The sequence below is a fragment of the Myodes glareolus genome, chromosome 7 (genome assembly GCF_982192425.1).
Source record: "Myodes glareolus chromosome 7, mMyoGla1.1, whole genome shotgun sequence".
Taxonomy (NCBI): Eukaryota; Metazoa; Chordata; class Mammalia; order Rodentia; family Cricetidae; genus Myodes; species Myodes glareolus.
In genome coordinates this window covers 32855867-32867090 of record NC_142032.1, presented here as the reverse complement: position 1 = coordinate 32867090, position 11224 = coordinate 32855867, and the positions used below count along the sequence as shown (strand labels likewise).

At 37.0% G+C, this 11224-nt stretch overlaps 1 protein-coding gene across 1 annotated transcript in view; it reads left to right on the top strand.

The window, feature by feature from the left end:
* Jak2 (Janus kinase 2) overlaps positions 1-3998 on the top strand; it is a 58907-nt gene extending 54909 nt beyond the window's left edge. Inside the window, exons 23-25 of the mRNA XM_048438791.3 lie at positions 363-480; positions 1947-2060; positions 2710-3998. Coding sequence (XP_048294748.3) covers positions 363-480; positions 1947-2060; positions 2710-2817 — 340 coding nt within the window. The 3' untranslated portion in view covers positions 2818-3998. The remainder of the gene's footprint in view (positions 1-362; positions 481-1946; positions 2061-2709) is intronic.
* The last annotated feature ends 7226 nt before the right edge of the window (positions 3999-11224 follow it).

Genomic DNA, 11224 nt, shown 5'->3' with positions numbered 1-11224 from the left:
AGAACCTCGGTGCCAGTGTTTATGGTGACTAGTTTCATAGGCACCATCTGCCTGGTGTGTAACAAAATCCCAGACTCCAGGAAGAAAGCACATACCAACTGAGTTGCATTGTGTGTGTAAACGGCGGTAAGCCACATCCCACATCCCACACCTCACACACACACAGCCCCTGAAGTAAGTTCCCAGTTCCAGCCGAGAGTCAGCATTGCACAGGAGCCTTCTGAGGACAACCTCAGCCTGCTGTGCCGATGCCTTCTGTATCCCCTGGGAGAGTTTGTCGTTTGTTTGTTTGTTTTCCCCTTCAGTATGATGAGTTGTCACATCAAATAACTCATCTTTTAAATGATTTCTGTATATTGCAGGTATGCCCCAGAATCCCTGACAGAGAGCAAGTTTTCTGTGGCCTCGGATGTGTGGAGCTTTGGCGTGGTTCTGTATGAACTTTTCACATACATTGAGAAGAGTAAAAGTCCTCCAGTGGTCAGTTCTCTAATTGCTTAATGCTCTCCAAGCCCTTCCTATTGCTCTTGTTTTAAGCACAAGAAAGGCATTACACAAAAAAGAATAACACGCCCAGGGCCTACTTTAGAATCCCTTGTTTATCTGGTGACAATATTCAACAATACCCAACAAAATAGCATAAACTTAAATTCAGTGTTCTCTTGGCCATATGTCTATGACTGTAACAAAATACATAACACTGAGGACTTCATAAAGAAAAGGGCTAACTTAGCTCACAGTTGATTGAAAGGCCAGTATCAATGACCCTTTGGATTCATCACAACATAGCAAATAAGCAGAAAGGGACTGACCACAAAAAAGATCACATGTCAAGACTTGAGACCAAGAGCCATGAGGCCAGGATTCCACTTCCTATGAAAAAGCTTGTTTTCCCAGGAGCTGGAACACTCAGGGAGCCCAGCAGTGATCTCTCAAAGAGCCCACTATTCCAGCACTGCCAGGGACCAGGCCTTCAGGACGCCTCTTAAATGGCATTTAAAGTACATTAAGTATGCACATTTACTCTGGAGCATCACACAACCTAAATGAACTTTCAGAAGTAACTTATGCTGTTTGTGATAGGTTTCTTTCAATATATGGAATATGAAAAAAATAATCATTTTAATACTGTGCCATTCTCTCTCTCTCTTCTTTCTTTCTTTCTTTCTTTCTTTCTTTCTTTCTTTCTTTCCTCCCTCCCTCCCTCCCTCCCTCCCTCCCTCCCTCCCTCCCTCCCTCCTTCCTTCCTTTCTTTCTTTCGTATGCAATATTCTGCCTGTGTGTGTGCCTGCCATCCTGAAGAGAGCACCAGACCTCATTACAGATAGTTGTAAGCCTCCATGTGGTTGTTGGGAATTGAACTCAGGGCCCTTGAAAGAGCAGGCAATGCTGTTAACCGCTGAGCCATCTCTCCAGCCCAGTATACTGTGGCATTTTCTTTCAAACTTATTTTATATAAAATGTGAAACTTTACAAAGAAATAACTATTGCTCTCTAAAGCTGAGTTTTATAAGCTTCCTGTGTGTTTGCTGCCCTGTTAATTATTACATTGCGTGTATTTATTTTACTTTATCTGTAATTACTTACTGCAAGTATGATTATAATTGCCCAGTAGCATTCTGTTATAAGTTGTATATTTTTAGGTAATCATTTACAGTTTTTATACATAAATGTGTAGTTTTACTTTTGACTATCATGTTAGAAGAAAAGTGTAACTGTTAGAGGCTATGAGCTAGTAGATCACTTTTGATTGTTTCAACAGCAAAGCTCTGTCAGACTATGTCTTCGCAGCAGTGACAGGCATGAATAGTTTGCTGTACTCATCATCAGAATATTAATGAAATGTTGTCAACTTAATATAAAAATTGATATATCTGTTTTAATTTGCATTTCTGTTGTTAGTGTAATATATTTATGAAGTCATTTAAAACAAGTTTACATTTCAGGAATTTATGCGAATGATTGGCAATGATAAACAAGGACAAATGATTGTGTTCCATTTGATAGAACTTCTGAAGAATAATGGAAGATTACCAAGACCAGAAGGGTGCCCAGATGAGGTAACAATTTTTAATTAATTAATTTCTCATGTATATGTGTGTGTGTGTGATGTGAATATGAGTGTCGTCTGTGTCTCTTTATGTGTCAGAAAGAGGTATGTGTGCATATGTGTGTTTGAGTGTGTGTGTTTGTGTGTAGGTGGTGTGTGTGTGAGAGAGCGCATGTGTGTACAAGTATACAAGCCACAGTGTCCATTGGAATCAGAGGAAAACTTTCTAGAATTGGTTCTTGCCTTCCACCTTGCTGAGAGAGTCTCTGTTGTTTCTCCAGTCTGCACTGTGCTCTCCAGGCTGATTGGTCCTCACTATTTTCCACGTGATTTTCTTGTCTGTCTCTTGTTCTGTGTTAGGAGTGCTGTTGTGCCTGGCTCTTGTGGGTCCCAGGGATTGATTCTTGTCATCGGGCTTTAATGTCTCGTTCTTTTTATCCACTGAGCCATCTCCCTGATCCAGCAGTTTTTTAATCCACAGTAATTACCCATTTTCTTTTGTTTTATTAAAAACATACAGATGATGTATTTCAAAGCATAACCCTAGCATTATTACTGGCTTAGGCAAATTAGCTGAGACTTCTAAATTCATATCATCCTCTCATTAGCATGAAATTTAGTGTTCATTCTAATTTTGTTTTAATTTTTTCCCTTTATAGATTTATGTGATCATGACAGAATGCTGGAACAACAATGTAAATCAGCGTCCCTCTTTCAGGGACCTCGCACTTCGGGTGGATCAGATCCGGGACAGTCTGGCTGCGTGAATGAGATGGCCTTTACTCAGAGACCAAGTAGACTTCCAGAATCAAAGTAAAGCTCTGTAGCCACATTGCTGTCGACCTTTATCCACGCATTTCTATCATAATGCTAGCCAGAAGATAATGTCAGGCTGTCTGCTCAGAACTTCGGAAATTTTATGAATTTTTTCATACACCATCTGTAAAAGACACTGCTAAACAGTCTTGCAAGAAGCTTGTAAAGAGCTGCATGGAGCTCACGGCACGGTCGTCACATCTCCTCCTCCGGCACAGGAGGAGAATAGACATTTTCAACTCAGCGTTTTGAAAAATGAAACAATTATAATGTAAATTTTGCAGTGTTAGAGATTCACACAACATACATGTACAGTTTTTACCACGTGGAGTGTACAATACTTTGGCATCTTGTGTGATTTACACAAGGGCTGGTGTTTATTAATGTTTTCTAATTTTTCCATAGTTGATCTATTATAACTTCATGATACAAATGAAAATGCTCAGAAAGTTGAATAAATACCTTTTTTTCTTGCTTCTGTGCTGCTGTGTCAGGGCTTGTAGTTCCATGTCACTGTAAATATTTTTCAAAGCAAAAGAAACAAAAGTATAGTTTTATTTGTATAGTAAATCTAACCCTAAAGACTTTTGAAATGGAACAATCTTTCAAAGACATAGCACAATCTATTTTCTTATTTGTTTTTCTTGTGTCTGTTTATGGTAATTGTGTTTTTACATAGAACCGTCTCCAACTTTTTCTATGACTGTAGTGACTAGTACTCTTTTATATTTTTGAGGTTTAAAGTGCCAGAAATACTTTGCTCCCTTGAACTGTTAACTGCCAATAAGACATTTCAATCCCTGCGACCTGTCACTATATATTGAAGTATAAGCCATAAATAATTTGTAAAATGTTTAAGCTCTTTAAGATGCATAATGGGTTAGAATATGAACAAAGACTGTGTGAGGGGTGGTAGGACAAATGTGCCTTCACCAGAGTCTCCCACGTGGACAGGGAGTGAGAGCCCGTCCACGAATGCCAGAAGTCTGCAATGTACATCGTTAGAAGAGGGGAGAGAGCGCGTACATATTTTCAAAGTATGAGTAATTGTTATCTACTTTAGTGCTGCTCCGTTTTAGACAATGTCATGTCAAAAAATAAAACAAGATTTTTGTGTGTTATTTATACAAGATTTTAAATATTTTGGTAATTTGTTTTAAAAATTCTCTATTTTCAGTGGTATATCCTATTTTTCCTGTACTTAAGAGCTTTGATTTTGCTGAAGAAGGAATAGCAAGAAATGCTCCTCACATTCTTTGCGACATTCTCATAGATAGCAGATACAGAGACCAGCTAGGGGAGTGAGACTCGTGGCTATTGTTTTTAAAAATTCTAATATTTTAATGGAAGTTAGATATATTTTATGTAATTTCTGAATCAAAATACAGTTGATACTAATTCTACAGCATTTCAGATGAAAGTTGTGTCACATAGTGTGATCCTGTTTTAGGATTTTTATAGTAAAACAGCAGATTTTTCAGAAAGGTCCATAATATTTTGCCTATTTTTAAAAATAGTGGTATGAACTACATTTTGTTAAGCTTTTTAAAATACTTGAATTTTTACTTTTAAAGAATCCCACATACAATCTTACTCGAAAATTTTAAGTTGTTAAGAGACTTCATTGAGAGTTGATAATTTTTTCAATCTTGATTTAAACAATACATATAAAGAAATTACTCCCAAGTTTAGCTGCTTGGTTCCATATGAGGACCAGGTGTCAGTTACAATAAAATGTTTCTTCAAGTTACTGTTTCTTAAAAATTAAGAAAAGGTTTCTCCAGAGTTCTATAGTTATGTAAATGTTTGATGGTGCTGTTTGATAATCATTAGTAAATAATCCCATATTACCATGGGTACTCGCTGTAGAAAATATTTATTTTTTTATGTTATATACATGCTGCCAGTAGCACCAAAAGAATTTACTCTGGAGGAGTAGCCTTCTTCCAGCCATTTTCTGCCTTAAAGTTAGTGAGCTTCTTATAGTAGTCACTTCTGATATGTAAGTTTTATCTAAATAGCTGTATTAAGTAATAGCGATAAGAAAATGTCTGGATTTCTGTATCTAGGGAGCCGTCCACCCCGGGGTCGCCTGTGTGCTCCACATGTTGGCTACTGATTACTTCATTGGACCGTTGAGTGTTCCCACAAAATAGGAAGGCTGCTATAATAGTATAATAAATTATTTTCTTTTGTGTAGTCACCCAGCCAATCACAGTTGTACGTATAGATGAAAGTGTTTTTCACCAAAGAATAAGAGAATGATATTTTTATTTAATTTAACTTTTTATCGGGCAGTGGTGTTTCTCAGTGATGGAGCCCTATTGTTTTGAATTGCATCACTCTTATGATTTAAAATGCTGATTTTTTTCCCCAGTGTATACATTGACCATTTATACTTTGTTTTGAGAACTATTTATTTGTTTAATTTACCTGGATAATTATTGACTGAATAATTTGTTTTCTGGTGTTTATTTTTTAGTTGCTTGGATATTAATCCCATCAAATAGCTGACAAAGACTTCCTTCTACTCTGTAGACTGTCTCTGATTTATTTTGAATTGACTTGTGCAATTTACAAAAAGGGATTCATCTTCCTAGGTTTAGCTCCTGGGTGTCTAGTTTTATCAGCAACTGCCTTGAGGAATCTATCCCCCTAGAGTGTGCATTTGGTACCTTTTGTAAAGATCAGGTTGCTGCTACTGTCTCTGGTATCATCTGGAATTAGGTCATTTGGTGAGGACTGCATTGAATCTGTAGATCACATTTGCTAATTTGTCAACTGCACAATAATTCTTAAGCTCCATGAACATGGGAGGCTCTGCTATTTTCCTAACTTCTTCAGGGCTTGTAGTTATAATTGTTGAGGACTTTAACATCTTTGGTCAGTTTGGTTTTGAGGATGTTACAAGGAGATTGGCTGCTGAATTATTTTTAAGCCAGTTTCTTACTGGTGTGTGAAAAACCGCTGATTTTATGTCTTGTTCTTTTACTGAATTGTTTGCTAGAAGTGAGGTTCTTTATGAAATCTTTAGAATATCAGATCATGTACTCTGCCGACAGGGGTATTTTATATCTATGCCTGTTGCTATCATTTTATTCCTATCTCTCTATTGCTCTGGCTAAGCATTTGAGAATTATAAGCTCTACTCTTGAATAAGACTGGGAACTGATACCTTTGTGCTATTTCTGATTTTAGAGGAAACACTGTTAAGTTTTCACCGTTAAGTAGAAACCACAAATACATTGCCTTTCGTATTAAGGCGTAATAGTTCTGTTTCTTTAGGACTTATGTCATAAAAAGATGTTGAATTTTGTCAAAGATTTTTTTCTCCATCTAGTCTTTTAAGCTTGTTTTTATGAGTATTTACCTGCATTTATATATATGCACCACGAGTTCCTGATACTCTCAGGGGCTAGAAGAGGGTGTCATATCCTCTAGAACTGGAGTTATGGACAGTTGTGTGCTGACATGTGGGGACTGGGAACTGAACCTGGATTCTCTGTAAGGGCAGAAGATGGTCTTATCCACTGAACAATCTCTCCAGATCCTATGTTATGATTTTAAAAACTATTTTATTGAGAATTTTATACAATATATTTTGATCATAATCACCCGAGCCTCCTTTTACCAGCCTCACCTCCTTGCCCCTCCTCTCCTCCATCAAGTCCAGTTTGTATTACCCAGCCACGTTTGGGACTATATAGTGAAACTGATGGCTTTTTTTTCCCTTCAGGTAGCATAAATATCACCTCCCAGAGCAAGGAAACTGTAGGGATAGAACTTCTGGGTGAGTCCCTGCGTGGTTCCTCAGTGCTCTGTCAGTCCAGGTTGTGGAGTCTGCAGTAGGTGGGGTCTTACTATCAACTTCTGGAGGGTTACCAAGAGTGTTGGCAGTAGCCTGTAATGTTGGAGGGAGGACTATCTATGGGATCCCATTTGTCAATAACTTACAAAGAAGTGAGCTTCTCCTGGTAGTGGGTTTTCTTGGTATTGGTTTTTTGTTTGTTTTTGCTGGTATACTAGTTTGGCGTATTATCCTTGTAGTACAGCTTCATTAAAACTTTTTAAAATGTGTATATATTTAAGAAGCTTTTACAGTAGGCTTTCATATAGCTTTTTCAAAAGGTTTTTAGTTTTCTTTCTGCATATTCCTTCCCCTAGCCTGCCCTTTAAGATCTTGGGGGTGTGCCTGCCTTCCTGCCTTGTTTGCCTGTCTACTTTTTATCTGGTTTTGGTGTCAGAGTAATAGTGGGTTCTTAGAATGTATTTGGAAGGATTTCTTACGTCCCTGATTTATAGAAGTCTCACCATATAGTCCTGACTGGCCTACAGCCTGCTATATAGAACAAGCTGGCCTCAAACTCAAAGATCCACCTGCCTTTGCCTACCAGGTGCTGGGATTAAAGACGTGCCACCATACCTGACCCCTACATGCCATAGGCAAGTTGAAAGGACAACTTGTAGGAATAAGTTCTCTCCTTCTACCATATGAGCTCCAGGGATCAAACCCAAGTGGTCAGGCTTAACAGCAAGTATCCTGACCCAAAGAGCCGCCTCACAGGAGAGCTCATGTGAAATAAAACAACAGGAAAGGCAGAAAAGGAGAAAACTAAAAGCTAGAAGAAACATCCAACCTAACGGATGTGCAAATCATAGCAACAACAAAAAGTAAACACACAAAACGGCTCAACAAATCATGACAGCACTCTCTTAAGCTCACAGTGCCTCCACAGTGGAGCTCGTGGCTAACGAGATAGATGCCAAAAAAAGATTTCAGAGTCATACTTTTTTCTTAAGAAAGATCAGTGACCATATACAGACTAATGAAAGAAGTAAGGAAATCAGTTCAGAATCTAACCAAAGTGGGACAATGGGCAATACTTTGAAGCAGAAATTGAGAAACATGGCAGAAAATTTAAATGAGGAAATAGGGACTCTGAACAAGAACCAAACAGGATTTCTATAAAAGAAGGAATCGGTGAAACGAAAAGCATCAACAGACAAAACCAAGCAGAAGTACAAGTTGTCGAGATAAACATGGCATAAAGATAAAGCACAGGTAGCTTATTCAGTGAAATCACACCAGCAGGTTTCCTAAAAACAGAGAGAAGAGGACAACCAAATACAAGAAGCATTTTGTTTTTGATTTTTGAGACAAGAGCTCACTCTAGCACTGGCTGGCCTGGAACTCACTATGTAAACCAGGTTGCCATTGAATTCACTGCAGTCTGCCTGCCTCTACGTCTGTAGTGCTGGAATTAAAGGCAAGTACCACTATACACAGCACAAGAGGTAATCTGAATATCAAGTAGGCATGAACAGAAATGAACCTCTCTCCAATATATAGTCAATCAAGATGCAAAAAAAAAACCAGTAAAATCTGTAAGAGAAAAGTACAAACTCATAAGAGCAACAACATCAAAATAACACCAGATCTCATTAGTAGCATTAAAGCAAGAATGCACAGAATGACATATTTTGATCCCCGTTAGCCAAGATTTTTATACCTCTCAAATTTACCTCTTAAAATTGATGTAGAAATACTAACATTTGAAGATATAGATTAAGGCAGTTCATGACAATCATGCCAGCACTGCAGAAAATACTTAAGAAATGAATGCTATACAAAAAGACAAAGTCAGTCTCATCCATGAGGATGCAGGAAAAAGAACATTTGATGAGAGGAATAGATAATCAGAGGAGAGCTGGAAGGAACTCATCATTTCCAACACACAAAACAGTAAAATTTCAATACTAATAGCATAGGAAGGGAAGAATTATCAATGACACAACCAAACAGAACAACAACCAACAAAACCATAGGAAATAGTAAACCTTTCTTAAAATAACATTAAATGCAAATGACTTCAACTTACCAACTAAAAAATCAAGACATACCACGTTAGAAGATAAGATCCAACTATGTGTCAAATACATTTCATTTGCAAAGATATTCAAAAACTAGGAATATGGAAAACAGTATACAAAGCAAACAGAAGCCATAAGCAAGTTAATATAACAATTCTGATATCTGATAAAGTAGATTTTGAAATAAAGCTAATTAGAAGAGAGAATATCAATATGCATTTTAAAGAAAGGAACAAGTTGCCAAGAAGATACAAGAATGTGTATTTATGTACCAGATCTTGGAGCTCCTAGTTTCATAAAACAAACACTAAAAAGCATGAAAAATCAGACATGATCAGATACAATACAATATTTTGGTTGCCATTCTCACCTTTGGATAGATCTTCTAAACGAAAATCTGGCACAGATTTGAACTATACCACAAATCAACTGGATTTAACAGATTTACAGAATATTTCATAGATAGGACCTATATGTTCTCAGTAGTAATAAAAGCTTCTTTAAAATCAATCATGACTGTCTATATAGCCAGCCTTAACAAATGCAAAGCAATTAAAAATAATTCCTTGTATCTTAACATATAATGATAGAATAAAACTAGGTATTAACAGCAAGAGAAAACAAAGAAACTGCAGAAATATTTGAATATCAAATATACTTTTGTATGAACAGTGGAGGATATTTTTTAATTCTTAGCTTCGAATACAAATGATAGCACAAGCCACCAGAACCTCTCAAATACGGCCAAGAAATTATAAGAGGAAGTTTTCTTAGTACTCAAATTTTAGAAGAAATCAGAGAAACTTCAACCTAATGACACACCTCAAGGTTCTAGAACAAGAAGAAGCCAAGTCCTAATGCAGTATCCAGTGAGATAAGAGTCATAACTGAAATTATTGAAATATAGGTTAACAGAACAATACCTAAGCGAAGTTATGTCTTGAAGAGAGAAACAAAATTGATAAACTAACCAAACGACAAAGTAAAATTGGAGATGAAAGCAAAGTTACAGCGATGGATTACAAGGAAATAAGGAAGATCATTAAGGAAAACTTAATTTTTAACACACTGGAAAACCTAGAAAAGTGGATAAATTCCTAAACACGTAAAGCTACCCAAATCCGCATTGTTTGTTATGGGAACAAAGCAGTAATTGTCAGCACAAAGTCAGGTCCCAAACCAAACAGATTCGCTGCTGACTTTGGCAAACTTTTAAAGGAGACCTAATACAAATACTTTCCGAGCAAATTATTCCACAAAGTAGAAAGCAAAGGACACAACTAAACTCATTGTTCAGATCTAGTACTGTCCTAGGAAATAGCGAATGTGCCACAGGCAGATAAAACAACAGAGAACTGTGGGCCGATATCCCTGCTGAGCGCACACACAAAAGTTCTCAATGAAAACACTTGCAAGCTGACTTCAAGAGCACAGTAAGATCATAAATCATGTTCAAGTTGTTTTCATCTAAGGGACAAAGTGTGTGTACAACATATGCAAATCAGTAAATGTAATATATAAGTAGACTGAAGAACAGGAATCAGTTAATCCTCTTAATGGATGAAGAAAAGGTCTTGACAAAGTTTAACATGCCTTCTTGATAAAAAGTCCCCCCAAGATTAGAAATTGAATGTCTGTATCGCAACACAATCAAAGTTGTATATAAACGTATTCCTAATATTATGTAAAATTAGAGAACTCAAAAAGTATTTCCTCTAAAATCTGAAATGAGACAAATCTGCCCCCCCCACTCATATTCATTTTAGCACTTGAAGTCTTAGCTAGAGCAAAGGAGACCAGAGGGAAAAAAAAATTGAAAAGAATACAAGTAGGAAAGGAAAAAAAATTAAATAGTGTCTATTTGCTTATGACATTATACTATATTTAAAAGAATCTATAGCCTCCACAAGGTAAGTGTAGTATCTGATAAGTGCTTTCAGGCAAAGTTACATGATTCAAAGCCATAATATATAGACCAGATCAGTAGCTTTTCTATACACCAACAATAAACTGGCCGAGAAAGAAATGAAAAATATCTATTCATAGTAGCTTCACAAAAATATAATGATATTTATAAATAAATCTAATGAAGGGGGTTAAAGATCTCTGCAATAAAATCCTTAAGATATTAAAAATGGGAATTGAAGACGACACGGGATGACAGGGATATCGTCTGTGCTTCTAGTCCGACAGCATGTTGTGAAGTGGCTACAGTGTCTAAAGTCCTCGCTGAATCGATGCAATTACCATCAAAATCTCAGAAACATTCCTCACAGAACTAGGAAGAAAAACATGCATAAGGAAACACAAAGTTAAAAGAACACTGTTGGCTGGGTGGTGGTGGCACAAGCCTGGGGAGGCAGAGGCAGGCGGATCTCTGAGTTTGAAACTAGCCTGTTCTACATGGTAAGTTCTAGGACAGCCAGGACTCCATAGTGAGACCCTGTCTGGAAAACAAACAACCATATGACCTAGCAATACCACTCC